This window comes from Gekko japonicus, unplaced genomic scaffold (assembly GCF_001447785.1).
Source record: "Gekko japonicus isolate JY-2015 unplaced genomic scaffold, Gekko_japonicus_V1.1 scaffold1374, whole genome shotgun sequence".
NCBI classification, from domain to species: Eukaryota; Metazoa; Chordata; class Lepidosauria; order Squamata; family Gekkonidae; genus Gekko; species Gekko japonicus.
The window spans coordinates 398,135-411,953 of NW_015164711.1; the positions used below are offsets into that span (position 1 = coordinate 398,135).

At 47.9% G+C, this 13,819-nt stretch overlaps 1 protein-coding gene across 1 annotated transcript in view; it reads left to right on the forward strand.

Moving 5' to 3' along the window:
• Positions 1–4,806: 4,806 nt before the first annotated feature.
• Positions 4,807–13,819, forward strand: part of NAMPT (nicotinamide phosphoribosyltransferase) — a 45,539-nt gene continuing 36,526 nt past the window's right edge. Inside the window, exon 1 of the mRNA XM_015409550.1 lies at positions 4,807–5,087. Within this exon, the coding sequence (XP_015265036.1) occupies positions 5,028–5,087 (60 nt within the window). The 5' untranslated portion in view covers positions 4,807–5,027. The remainder of the gene's footprint in view (positions 5,088–13,819) is intronic.

Sequence of the window (13,819 nt, forward strand, 5' to 3'; positions counted from 1 at the left end):
CTGGCTTCCACTCGGACATTTACAAATAAATTACAAAGGCAGAGCCCACACCGTTTATGATGTCAAGTCCGGAGAGGAAATGCTAACTGCTTTACAACTTTAAGCTTTGGACAAAAAATGAGAGGACAACAGGTTTAACTCTAGATAAGCCGATTTAATATTAATATATTGTTTTAAACATGTGACACTAAGGTACAATAGGAGCATAGCGGGTAAGGCACTCGGGAGGAACTCCCTTATCACCTTCTATAGGGTGGGGCCTTAGGAAAAGACCCCCTTTGGGATTTCCAAAGTCCCATAGAGAGGTGGCAACATCCAAGAACTCCGCCATGAAGATTTAAATTATTTGGTTGTTGGTTTATCTTTCTATTTAAGAGCAATTAAAAGGCTTAATATAATACGGATAAGATATAAGATAAACTGTCTGGGACAATAATAAATATCATTTTATTAAGTTTGTATTACTTGAGTTGGAGTTTAAGGAAATAAAAAATAGTTTTCTAAGCAATCACTGGCAATGACAGGGGGAAAAATCTTTTTGTTTTAATAACCATTATAATGTAAACAGCCATTGCCAGGGATACGGTGTAAAAGAGGATGTAATGGACTGTATAGTATCTTTAAAAATATATATGATTTGTGTTGTTATCATGTGATATGCAAAATAAAAATATATTTAAAAAAAAAAAGAAACAGAAACTGATCAAGGAAAAGCTCACTAAACTTGACTCCTATCTACAGAATCAACCTTTTTCAGAGGAATTTTACAACAGGAAACAAGGCATCTACAATATGCAACTAACATCTACAAAAGCAGGAGGACAAAAAACTTTCCAACCTTTTACTAGTCACAACAACAATCCTACCAGCAATACTGTTAATCTTTCCCAGCATTCCCACAGCTTAGCAGAGGAATCTGTCCTTTCAAGAGGATTATCCTTTTGTCCCACTAAATCTACACAGACAATACAGCCCTGTGGAGACCTGGAGGCCTTGTTCCACCATCTATGCTTGAAGGAATACTTTCACCACAGAACAGAACACGCTCAGACAGACAGCCTCCTAACAGCTTCAACAATCTACAATCCTCAACAAATCAACAGCAGGCTCTGTTGGGCAGTTTAGTTTCAACTAGGCAGCCCAGCAGAGCCCCAGCCAAGCCTGTGGAGAGAGTTCTCCCCACAGGATCAGCTTCTGGGAGGGCTGACAGGTGGTCTCATTGGGGTGTCAGGTTTAAATGGCTGGCAGCCATTTCTGGGCCCCGGACTGCCAAACAAAACCCTCCCAGGAGCTGATTCTGCAGGAAGAACTCTCCCCAAGGCCAGCAGAAAGGAAGCGGGGAAGATCTGAGATCTTCCCTCCCTACTTTCCCCTGGTGAAACCAGCTTGTAAAATGGCTGCCAGCCATTTAAACCTGACAGCCCAACAGTCCAAGCAGGGGGGAGCGAAAGAGATTGCTGAAATGGCTAACCCTGCTTAGTACTGTGCAGAAGAAGGCAAAGGCACTTCTGATCATCTCATACCTTGAAAACCTTTTGATGAGAGAATCCAAAACGGAAAAAAAAGATATAGTGCTGGAAGGTTGGATGGCACACAATTAGCTACTGGGGAAGAGAAGAGGACAAATATGAGTACTGCTATTCTTAATGATGCAACTGGATTAAAGCCCAAAGAACATTCAATTGTTGATTATGTGAATGGATGCAAAATAAAATTTCAAAGCTGTTCAACAAATGCATACAGTAGGAACACAGAATGTGAGAGGTATGAATCAAGATAAACTTTAAATTGTAAAATGAGAAATAGAAAGTTTAAACACTGCAATCCTGTGAGTGAACTAAAGTGGACTGGATTAAGGCATTTTCAGTCAGAAGATTAGAGTGCTTTATTCAGGAAATGACAATGACATTAATTTCTCAAGTAAGTAAAGTTATGCTTATAATCTTAGAAAGACAGTATATGTGGAACGAGAAAAGGAAGAGGCACTAGAGGACATATTACAAATTTACGCTGGTTACTGAAGCATATAAGAGAATTTCAGAAGAAAATCAGCTTTTGACTGTGTGGATCATTTATTTATTTATTTATTTAAATATTTTTATCCCGCCCTACCCCGCAAGCGGGCTCAGGGTGGCTTACAAGGGGCAGGAGCCCATACATAAAAGCAATAAAACCAGAACATTAAAACCAAACAATACATATTAACAATAAAGTGCTTATCAAGATGGTCTTGGTATTACAATATTAAATTCCAGCAACCCCCCAATTGGGTATCGCTATTTGCTAAAGAGTCCGAACCCGTCCGTTGTTCTCATTGCCGCATAGTTCTTATAATTCAGCTTTCCAGGGCACTCCCGATCTTAATGATGTTACCACCGTTGGTAGTGGTGGGAGCAGCGGCAGCGGCGGCCCCTACATAAAAGCCTGGCGGAAGAGCTCCGTCTTGCAGGCCCTGCGGAACTGCACAAGGTCCCGCAGGGCCCTGATCTCTTCCGGGAACTCGTTCCACCAGGTAGGGGCCGCCACTGAGAAAGATCTAGCCCTAGTTGCGGCAAGCTTTACCTCTCGGGGGCCCAGAACTACTAACAAGTTCTGGGTCCCCGACCGAAGTGCTCTTGGGGGTATGTGCGGGGAAAGGCGGTCCCTCAGGTAGGTCGGACCCAGGCCACATAGGGCTTTAAAGGTGAGTACCAGCACTTTAAAGCAGACTCGGAATGCTATAGGCAGCCAGTGCAGCGCCTTCAACCCAGGCCTGATGTGCTCCCACCTGGGGAGGCCCATCAGCAGCCTAGCCGCCGCGTTCTGCACTAGCTGCAGCTTCCGGGTCAGCGATAAAGGCAGCCCCATGTAGAGAGCGTTACAGTAGTCTAGCCTTGAGGTGACCGTCGCATGGATCACTGTAGCCAGGTCATCACGGTCGAGGAAGGGAGCCAACTGCCGAGCCCGCCTCAGATGGTAAAATGCAGACCCGGCAGTGGCTGCTACCTGGGCCTCCATCGTTAACGAGGAGTCCAGGAGCACTCCCAAACTCCTCACCTCCGACGCAGGCACCAGAGGCACCCCATCGAGGGTCGGGAGAGGGAGACCCAACCCCAAACCGTTCCGACTCAGGCCCATGAAAAGCTATGGTTGGTTTTAAAAGAAATGGGTGTGCCACAACATCCGATTGTTCTGATATGCAACTTATACTCTGAACAAGAGGCTACTGTTAGGGCATAATATGGAGAAACAGAATGGTTTCCAATTGGCAAAGGTGTCAGACAAGGATATCTTTTATCTCCCTATCTCTTCAATCTATTTGGAATAACACATCATAAGGAAAGCGGGATTAGATATAGATGAAGGTGGAGTGAAAATTGGTGGAAGGAATATTAACAATTCGAGATATTCAGATGACACTACGTTACGGGCACAAAACAGTGGCGACTCAAAATGACTACTGATGAAGGTCAGAGCAGAAAGTTCCAAAGCAGGATTACAGCTGAACATCAAGAAGACAAAAGTAATGACCATTTCTATTTCCCTCATCAGCCAAAAGGGAGACTGCAACCAAGAAATCAGAAGGAGATTGAGACCAGGAAGGGAAGCCATGAAGGACTAGAAAAGATTTTTAAGTGTAAGGGTGGTGTCACTAGCAACCAAGGGCAAGATTATTCATACAATAGTATTCCCTATTAGTATGTATAGGTGTGAAAGTTGGACAACTGAAGAAAGCTGACAGGGAGGAAATTGATTCATTTGAAATGTGTTGGAAAAGAGTTTTAGGGCTACCACGGACTCGCCAAAAGTCAAGTGAGTGGATCTAGATCAAATCAAGCCTGAACTCTCCCTAGAAGCTGAAACCACTAAATTGAGGGTATGTTACTAAATTGAGGATATCTGAGAAGACAAGAGTCACTGGAAAAGACAATAATGCAAGGAAAAGTCAAAGGCAGTAGGAAAAGAGGAAGACCCAAGATGAGATGGATTGACTCCTTATCTCTCAATGGGCTGCATGTGTAGGTTAGGCCCTAGGGAAGACCTCGTTAGATAGGTAGCCACATTTCCATCTCATATGCTCATTTTTAGTTTGCACGAAATTTTTACATGGGGGAAGTTTAAAAATGTGATTCCCCCAAATACGTACAAAATCTGAAGTGGTGTAGCCCAACACCTCTTTCTCATGCATGAGAGTAAACATGCAAAGAGCATTAGCCACCACCCCTGAGCACACTCAAAAGGGATTTTACCCATTTGGGACTTATTTCTGAGTAAAAACGCCTAAAGGCCGAGCAAGCATGCACCGCCTGCGAGGTTTGCAGGGTCGTCACCACTTCTATTTAACGCACGTGCAGATTCCTTCCTAACGCACCTTTGGCCCAAGCTCAGCCCTTCCAGCTCTAGGCTCACTTTCCATTTTCCTCAAACCCAAGGCGCTGGAGAATCGAAACCGGAGCTCGAGCACTCCCCGCGCGTGCGCTTTACTTCTCCGCAGCCCTCAGTCCCACGGTCTTCCTTACGCCTTTCCACCCCACCCTTATGCCAAACCATCGCGACCAATCAGAGAGGAGGATAAAAATAATAAGGCCTCAAGTCCTGTGACGTCAACACCTCAGCTCCACTCCCCCCCCCCTTTTTTGGTCCCTTTGGGAACTCGCGCGAACCAAAAGAGAAGAGCAGCCTCCCAGCGTCACGGGTCCTCTTTCGTCTTCCCCCCTCCCCTTCACCGTGGGATGTGGGCCAATTGACGAGCACACCGATCCCTCCTCCCGCTGACCTCACCGCCTGGCCCACCTACTCCTCTACGGGGGGGGGGGAACGGCGTCCAATGAAGAGCGGGGACGGAGACAGCCCTCCGTGACGTCATGGTCCCGCCTCTCGGCCGCCCCTCGGGCGCTTGGCAGCGGGCAACTGAGGATAGAAGAGAGAGCGAGGGAGAAGGCTGAGCCCACTGGCGGCGGCGGCACCGTGTCTGTCTCTCCTCCTGTCCCCGGCGATCGCTGCTCGTAGTCTCCTGTGTCCTCCTCCTCCGCTTCCCCTCAGGAACCATGGAAAGTGCGGCGGCGGGAGCGGAGTTCAACATTCTCCTGGCGACCGACTCCTACAAGGTTGGCGAGCAGAGCCTGAAGGGAGGGAGGCGGGCGGGAAGAAAGAGGGCGATCGGGCGGGCGTCCCGAGCCCTCACGATGGGCTCTGGTCCGGGCGTGCAGCTGAAGCTGCCGGGTAGCTTCTTCCCATCCTCGCCTTTAATTCTTGCCGGCCGTGATCTCATCTGTCCCACCCACCCCCAACCCCCTAGTTCTTCTCCCCCCACCATGCTTCTCTTACGCCCCTCACCCCTTCGGGCACCGAGGACCTGCATGGCGCCTGGGGCTGCTACGTGTGTGACGGCTCGCAGGCCATGCCTGCATTCAGGGACCTGCCGAAAGAGGAGAGGGGAGGAAGGGTAGGCCCGCTTGCCCTTGGTAGCCCGGGCACCTGACGAGAGGAGAGGCTGGTTCTCACCTGGGAGAGAAGAGGATTCTGCCACAAGGCGTTTTTTAAATATAGGGGGTGTCGAAAAGACGCACCACGGTCTTTGTGTCGCCTCGGTTCCTCACCACACTTTCACTTAGGAATTGGGCGAAGGGTTCGCTTCCAAATAAATGTTGTTGTTCACACTTGCTAGTCTTCGAAAATAGATTCAGGTGGGTAGCCCTGTTGGTCTTAAAGGTGCCACTAAGACTCAAACTTTGTTCTAGTCTTTGTAAAGAAAGGTAACTGGGGTGGGGGTTGATGGGAATTTGCTCCCACGCCCGCCATGATAGGAGGTATGTGGGGTGGAGAAGGCTAAGAAGAGGAAAGTGAAACCCTTCACTTGTTCTGGAGCCTGATTCCCCCCCCCCCCCCCATTTATATTTCATTTCGCCTCTTGACAGTTGGCTTGGCTGGGTACAAAGGTAGAAATTAGGGTTTTAATGTGCACATGTGCTTCCAGAAGTGATGAATGAGCAAGGGATCTTATGGACCCAAGTTGCTGCCCTCATGCTGTGAAGTTTCCAGTAATCAGAAAAAAGAGAGGGAGAAAATGAGCAATATAGAAAGTGAAACTTGTGACAAGGAGGAGCTGGCTCTACACTACAGTCTTGATATACTTTATTTCCCCCCCTCTTTGTAGTAATATTCACTGGGTGAAGGGGTGTGTGTGTGTGAAATGATGCTCCATTCAGCAAGCAGGCTAATGCAAAGGTACTATCTTTAGTTGCCAGGTAATGGAGAGGGTTAAAGGAAACATCTTTTGTAGGTAAACTGTCTAAAATTTCCTTGATCTCAAATCAAACTAGATTTCTAACTAGTAAAGATTGTATTATTCCCAAAGCAAGCATGGTTTGGGGGCTTTGTCAATATACGGTAATAGATTCTGTTAACTGCCCTTTAGAGAGCACTTTAAAAAGCACAATGGTGCTAGTACTTTATTTAGTGTGTCTTATCCCACCCTTCAGGGACCTTAGGGCAAACTACAAGGGGGTGTTTCTTCTTCCTAATTATCCTCCTAAATACCCTGTGAGGTAGGTTAGGCTGAGAGATAATGAATGGCCCTAAGATCACACAGTGCATTTCATAGCAAGCAGAGATTTGAACCTTGGTCCTAGTCCAGCACTAACCACTAGTCCACACTGGCTAGGAAACAGTATTTCTTAGCTTTCTGTTGAACTTGGACAGCAGACATGGTCCCTTTCTGAAAACATTGTTGGTCACACTAGGAGGCACTGAATAAACTAAATCTGATATGAATAATGTTAGACTGGAGATAGAACTCCCTTGATAATTTTTTTTTTTACTTGCAGAGGATTTGGCTGTTGCTGCCTTTTGGGTTCTGTTACTGTCTTCTAGTGTGTAATTTATTAAAACCATAATTCAGCATTTAAATTGTATTATAATTACAATAACTTGCTCTAGCAGTCTCCATAGTTTAATTCCCTTATGCAATTGTTAGTGTTGAAATGCTTGAAACCTGAAATGAAAGTAGATCTGAGGGTTATGAAACAGAAAACATTTCTAATGCCAACAAGATCAAACTGTTTAAAATCAGCTATATTACCGCTGTTGGCACTGATTATGAAAGCATTTAAGTATGTAGCTCTGCTAATTGCAAAAGGAATGCAGAGGGGAAACTTGTGATTGAGGGAAATTACATCCAAAATACTGTACTGTTTTATGGGTAATGAAACTTAGACTTGTACTTTGCCACTGAAGTCCAAGGCCTCAAGTTTCGTTCTCTGTTAAACTAGTTTCAGTAATATGCTTGTTGTAGCAGTAGGCCCTACAAGTATTATGTTAAACCTTTTAGGTCCAGTCCAGCTAGAGACAAGTATTTCTATGTCCTGTTCTTTTCAATAGGACATTATAGTTGTTTTTATTGTGTTTTTCATTATGTTTTATTTCATAGAATCATAGAGTTGGAAGAGACCTCTAGTCCAACCCCCTGTACAATGCAGGAAATTCACAAATACCTCCCCACACACCCCCAGTGATTGCTGTTCCATGCCCAGACAGAAAACCTCCAGGATCTCCAGCCAAACTGGCCTGGAGAAAAACTGCTTCCTGACCCCAAAGTGGCAATTAACATTTCCATGGGCGTGTAAGAAAGGGCCTCAAGAACTAAGCACTGATGCAACCCTTCCTGCCCTCCCTCTCGCAATCTGCCTAAGTTCACAGAATCAGCATTGCTGTCAGATGGCCATCTAGCCTCTGTTTGAAAACCTCCAAAGAAGGAGAGCCCACCACATCCTGAGGAAGCCTGTTCCACTGAGGAACCACTCTGTCAGGAAGTTCTTCCTTATGTTTAGCCAAAAACTCTTTTGATTTAATTCTAGCCTGTTGGTTCTGGTCCAACTTTCTGGGGCAACAGAAAACAACTCCGTACCATCCGCTAGATGACAGCCCTTCAAGTACTTGAAGATGGTTATCATATCACCTCTCAGTCATCTCCTCTCCAGACTAAACATACCCAGCTCCTTCAGCCTTTCCTCATAGTACTTGGTCTCCAGAACCATCTTTGTTTTCCTTCTCTGGACACATTGCAGCCAATGCTCCCTCTAAGCTGTTGAGTGTTGTGAGCAAGAATTCTACTTTGTGAGCTGCTGGCATTAAAATTGTGAGCGAGCGATTTGGCTACCGCATAAATTAGTTTGCTCTGGAGCCATCCTTCCTTTTAGCCTGAGGCTAAAAAACTGTGAGCTAGCTCACACTAACTCAGCTTAGCGGGAACACTGGAACTTCCATCTTGTCTATATCCTTCTTAAATTATGGTGCCCAAAACTGAACACAATTTGTATTGTAAGCTGCATATGTATATATTTTGAGAACCTCCTGTTAAGTAAGGAAAGGAGCATCACTTTCTTTACCCGAGATTGTTTTGTCATCTAATAATAAAAAGTGAGAGTTTGTGTGATGTGGTATCCAAAGGATGGTTCAGGATGCCATGGCTTCCCTACAAAGCTTAGTGAGTGACTCACTCCAAGCCACTCTCTCTCTCTCTCTGCCTATCTTCTGTCTCTGGTGGCTGTTGACAGGTTCATCCCCCACTTTGAGCTCCTGGAAGGCATGTCAGGATATACAGATAAAGCAATATCACCCTAACAATCACATTGGAGCATCTCCAAATTTGACATTGGTTTCTTAAAGTCTTGAGCAATGACAGATGTGATAAGAACAAAGTTGGGCTAAGAAAAGCTTAAATGTGTTTAATTGTGTCATAAGTTAACAGACAAACCATTGAAATGACTTCTGGGTCTTTCCTGACCTGTGTGTTGCATTCATTTATGCTCCAGTTACTTCTCATTTGCTGGTTTCTAATCATAAGTATATGTTTTAACTTTAATTTTTAATTTCACAATGGGCGTAGTTCTAATTGAATAAGTACCTATTGCATTCCTAGGCCTGTCAATTTTGGTCAATGTGTTGTCCATGGGTACCATGATGCCTACCAGTACTTCCCCTGGTGCCTGCTGAGCTTTTCAATAAGTGAGTGGGGCTGTTGTAAGGGAGCGTATGTTATTAGCTGCCCTCTTTTGGTGGCCAGTTTGGTGTAGTGGTTAAGTGCACAGACTCTAATCTGGGAGAACCGGGTTTGATTCCCCACTCCTCCACTTGCACCTGCTGATGTGACCTTGGGTCAGTCACAAGCTCTGGCACAGCTGTCCTTGAAAAAGAGCAGTTTGTGTCAGAGTTCTCTCAGCCCCACCCACCTCATAGGGTGTCTGTTGTGGGAAGGGAAAGGGGTTTGTAAGCCGCTCTGAGACTCCAAGTGAAGGGCGGGGTATAAATCCAATCTCTTCTTCTTCTTAAATGAAAGTATTTTTCACTGTAGGATCAGGAGGATTGGTAAGTACCTGGGCTTTCCTTAGTGTGTGATTGCATTCCCCCTTCAGGATTTTCTTCTTCCCAGAAGGTGTAAGGAGCGAAGTATTCCATTTGGCTCTGCCTCCTGAGGCAGTCATTTTGTGTTTGTCATCACCTGTGGCATCCCTTTAGGGTTGACGCTCGCTACCCTTTCTCCAAATTCCAGTGGTGCCCACATGCTTACAAATGTTGGAGTCCCCTGCCCTAAACCATATTTCTCAGATTCACTCAAAGCCTATAAAAATTAAATTGCCATCAGATCATTCATTTTAGGCAGCCAAAACTTCCTATTTGGGCAGAGCAATCCTGAGCTGTGCCCGTGCTGCAGTGGCCAGTGTAACCACCACGTCGCTAGTCCATTCCCTCAGGGGCAAGTTATGTTGTGTTGGAATGGGGGGAAATGTTACAGTTTAGCTGGCTGTTTGTGTGGCTGTCTCCATAGCGTCTCTGCCACAGTAGGGTCTAAGGCGTGGCTGGCAGGAGGAGTGGGGCCCCCCCTGAAAGGCACGTATGGCGATGACAGGCTCATGGGTGATGCCTGTCTGTAGAGGGGCATCCGTGAACCCCAGTCTCCCAGCAGGGCCTGCAGCTGCCTTGGCTGCACAGGCCTCCCTTGGCCTGAGGTGCTCATTGTGGCCCAGGGGGACGGATGCTGGGGAGGGGGAACCATGTGGGGCCCCCTTGGCCTGAGGTGCTCATTGTGGCCCAGGGGGAAGGATGCTGGGGAGGGGGAACCATGTGGGCATAGCAGGCCACGGAGAGCTGATTGCAGCCCCCAGGCCTTTGTCCATCTCCAGGGGTCCATCCTCGATGAGGTGAGTGGCCAGCTGCCGCACAGGAGCCCATGGTAGGCCTGTCCTAAGGTGTTGTATCAATGGATCTGGATCCTGGGGAAGGGTGGGTAGTGGGCAGTGGGTGACGGACAGGGGATCGGATGATGGGCCCTGCACAGGTCAGCAGCGGCTGCGATGCCCAGCGTCCCTCCCATCTGCACCCCACCCCGTGTGTGGGCTCCACCGGATCTGCTACAAGGGAGGAGGGGCACAGCCAGCACAGAGAGACTTGTTGATGTTCCCCAGAAGTCTGTTGAGCTGCCCTTGCCCCTCTGCACTGTCCCTCACAATGGCCATGAGGTTCACCAGGCATGTGACCCTGCGGCGACAGTTTCACAGAGGCTATCCAACCGTTGGTTGCTCCTGGTCATGGCTTCCCGCCACTCCTGATGGCTCTCTAGCTGCTCATGCACGATTGCTGCTCACATGGAGGCCAGGGTGGGTGGGTTTGGCACTGCGGCACTGAGCTCCATCTCCTCATTGCTATTACAAGTGTTTGTGGCTGGTCATGCGAGCACCCTGGTTGTGGGGGCTGGGTGATATCAGTGGCAGGTGAGCCAACCAGGGCTGGGCTCATAGTTTTGGTGCTTGACGGCTCACTGAACTCGCCTTCCCCATTGGCCCCATTGGCGGAGTGGGTGGAGCTGCGTGGTGCGTCCTGGGACTCACTCAGGGGGCAAGGGAGATGAGCCTGGTCAGTACGGTGGGCCCAGGGGTCACAGGAGTTTTCCCTGTTAGCCAGAATTATAGGGAGGGTGGCAGCCTTGTCTCTTAATGGAGCCATACGTCCACCACAATTGGTGAGATCAGTGGTCATGCAGCAGCCTCGGCCCTGCGAAGATCCTCATCCAATGCTCCCTCATACGGGGTACCTGTCACCACGAACTTGTCTCCTGGTGGGCCCAAAAGAATTGTGCCACCGCTTCATGGTGGGCAGTTTGATGTGACCAGCATGTCCCAAGGCCAGCACCCGTTCAGCCGCCATTAGCCAGAAAGAGCATCGACAGGAGGTCATGGAGCTGCTCCTGACAGTGGCCAGAGCCACGCTTGCATTTTTGACCACCAAGCCAAACAGCTGTGTCTTCTCTGCCTCCATCCACCCCTCCGAATGTCCCAGCTGCCATACCACCCACAGACGCTGGAATGCGGGGGTGGCCTTCCCACTGTAGGAGATGAAACAATCACAGGGGCAGCCCTGCCTCCAGTTCCCACAGAATTCAGAGTTGCCACCAAGATGTGTCTGCCGGCGGTGGCCGCAATACTGCAGAAATAGGGGTTAGGTGGCTCTTCCAGGCCCCCTGTCTGCACCCCACAAGGGGAAAGGAGCCCCTGGGGTGGGGGCTTGGCTGCCTTGGGGAGGGAGGTGATTGGCCGAGGGCACAGTTGGCATCCTGAGCTCCAACGAGACTAACTGGCAAGGCTGCAGCGGCGGAAGAGACCACTTGCATTCTCTATATACCATTACCGCCAACGGGCTACGCTGTGTTTTTCTCTGGCACGACTTCACACCTTTGGCGGGGGACGTTCCCAGCCTGAAAGGGCTCAGGGAGTGAACTAGCTCATGCCGTGCCCCCCAACCCGCCCACAGACATGGTGCTGAGGCCCTATGTCTCAGTTGTGCTGACGGCCCTACGCCAGCGCCTCACAGCAACAGAGTGGCACTGGGTGCCTGCGCTCTCATAAATGGCACTTAACGCTGGCATATCTCAGACATGTGCCGACCTACGGGTCAGTTGGTTCCCTGAGCACTTGCAGCCCTCTCCTTAGGATTGCTGTGTTAGTGTGTTATATAAGAAACAAACTTTTGATAGCATATCTAGAGCAGTGTTAGTGTGTGGAGGAATAATGGGACAACTCAAACAGCTATAAAAATAAAATCAGTGCTAAGACAAAGTTTTCTGTGTACTAGACAATGGCTAGTTTTTGTTTGACAAAAGGGAGATAGGAAAAGTGCTGGCCTCTAGAGAAAAGGGAGTCCGATCATGTTTGTTGTTTATTAAATCACCAGTTTAAAATGATAATCAGCGAATGGGGTTTGTGATATATAAAATATAAAAGGTCGTAATGGGCAGGAGGCACATTTGTGGTTGCAGCTACAAAAAGGTTAAAACCAGCACCGTGTCAATGAACAGCCAATGCAATTTATGCAGACCGGTATATTTCATCCTAAACCTGGCTACCATGCAGATTGATAGAGCCAGTGAATAGGGACAACAGCCACTCCACTACTGCCTTGCCTTTGTGGGCCAGCAGAGAGGAAAGAAGAAGAAGAGTAGTTTAGCTTTATACCCCACCCTCTTCACTTGGAATCTCAGAGTGGCTTACAGTCACCTTTCCCTTCCCCTCCCCACAACAGATACACCCTGTGAGGTAGGTGGGGCTGAGAGAGCTGTTTTGAGTACTGCTTTTGGAAGAACTGCTCCGAGAGAACTTGTGATTGACCCGAGTTCACACCAGCAGCTGCATGTAGAGGAGTGAGAAATTAAACCTGGTTCTTCCAGATTAGAGTCTGCACTCCTAATCACTACCCCATACTGGCCCTCAGAGGAGAAGGTGCTGCTGGAGCTGCCATGCATGAGCTGGGCTGACAAGGAAGAAGGGGGAATGGAAGCTATTGAGATGGCGGTAAGGCTGGGGCAGGGAGAGGAGGACTTTCCCCTTCTCCCACTTGAGCTAGAGGGTGGAGGGGGAATAGGGTCCACCAGCCAGGCAGGTGAAGTCAGAGGTGTTGCAGCTGAGCAGTCACAAGGTCATCTTTAGGTGGACTGGGGGGAAGAAGGGGAGAGCTGGAGCAGCATTTACTAGACAGGTGGCAGGTCTGTGGGAGTGGACTAGTGGGGCACCCCAGTGAGGATGGGGACAAAAAGGATGGGATACCCTCCCCCCCAAGTCTTGCGGGTACCCATTTATAAAGTCAAGGTGTCCTTCCCAGTTTACAGATGAGCTGCCACATTTTGTATTAATTGCAGCTTCTAAATACTTTTCAGCAGCAGCCCTACAATAGAGTACATTACAGCAATCATGCCAGCAGGCTACAAAAACATGGATAATGGTTACCAAGTATAGATGGGCAAACATGTCTAGTTCAGAGTGCACACTGCAACCTTAGTTGAAGAATGTTAACCGTAAGGACATGTTACTTGTTTGTTACTTGTTTTACTGGCATGTGGAAAAGCACTCTATTGTATTGCAAAAGAAAGAAAAAGAAATTACTCAGTTGCCCAAATATTGGTTTCCCAGTTTTTGCAAGATTAAAAATAATTAACTCTTAATGAAAAAAATTAACTGGCGTATAGTGTGCATCATATTTAGGATTAGCATAGTATTAATGATCTGGCAGTGTGTGTCTGATGATTGGAGGAGGAGGAGAAGATTGGATTTATACCCCGCCCTTCACTCGGCGTCTCGGAGCAGCTTTCAAACTCCTTTCCCTTCCCCTCCCCACAACAGACACCCTGTAAGGTAGGTGGGGCTGAGAGAGATCTTTCCAGAACTGCCCTTTCAAGGACAGCTCTTGTCAGAACTATGGCTTGCCCAAGGTCATCCAGCAGCTGCAAGTGGCGGAGTGGGGACTCAAACCTGTTTCTTCCAGATTAGAGTCCGCGCACTTAACCACTACACCA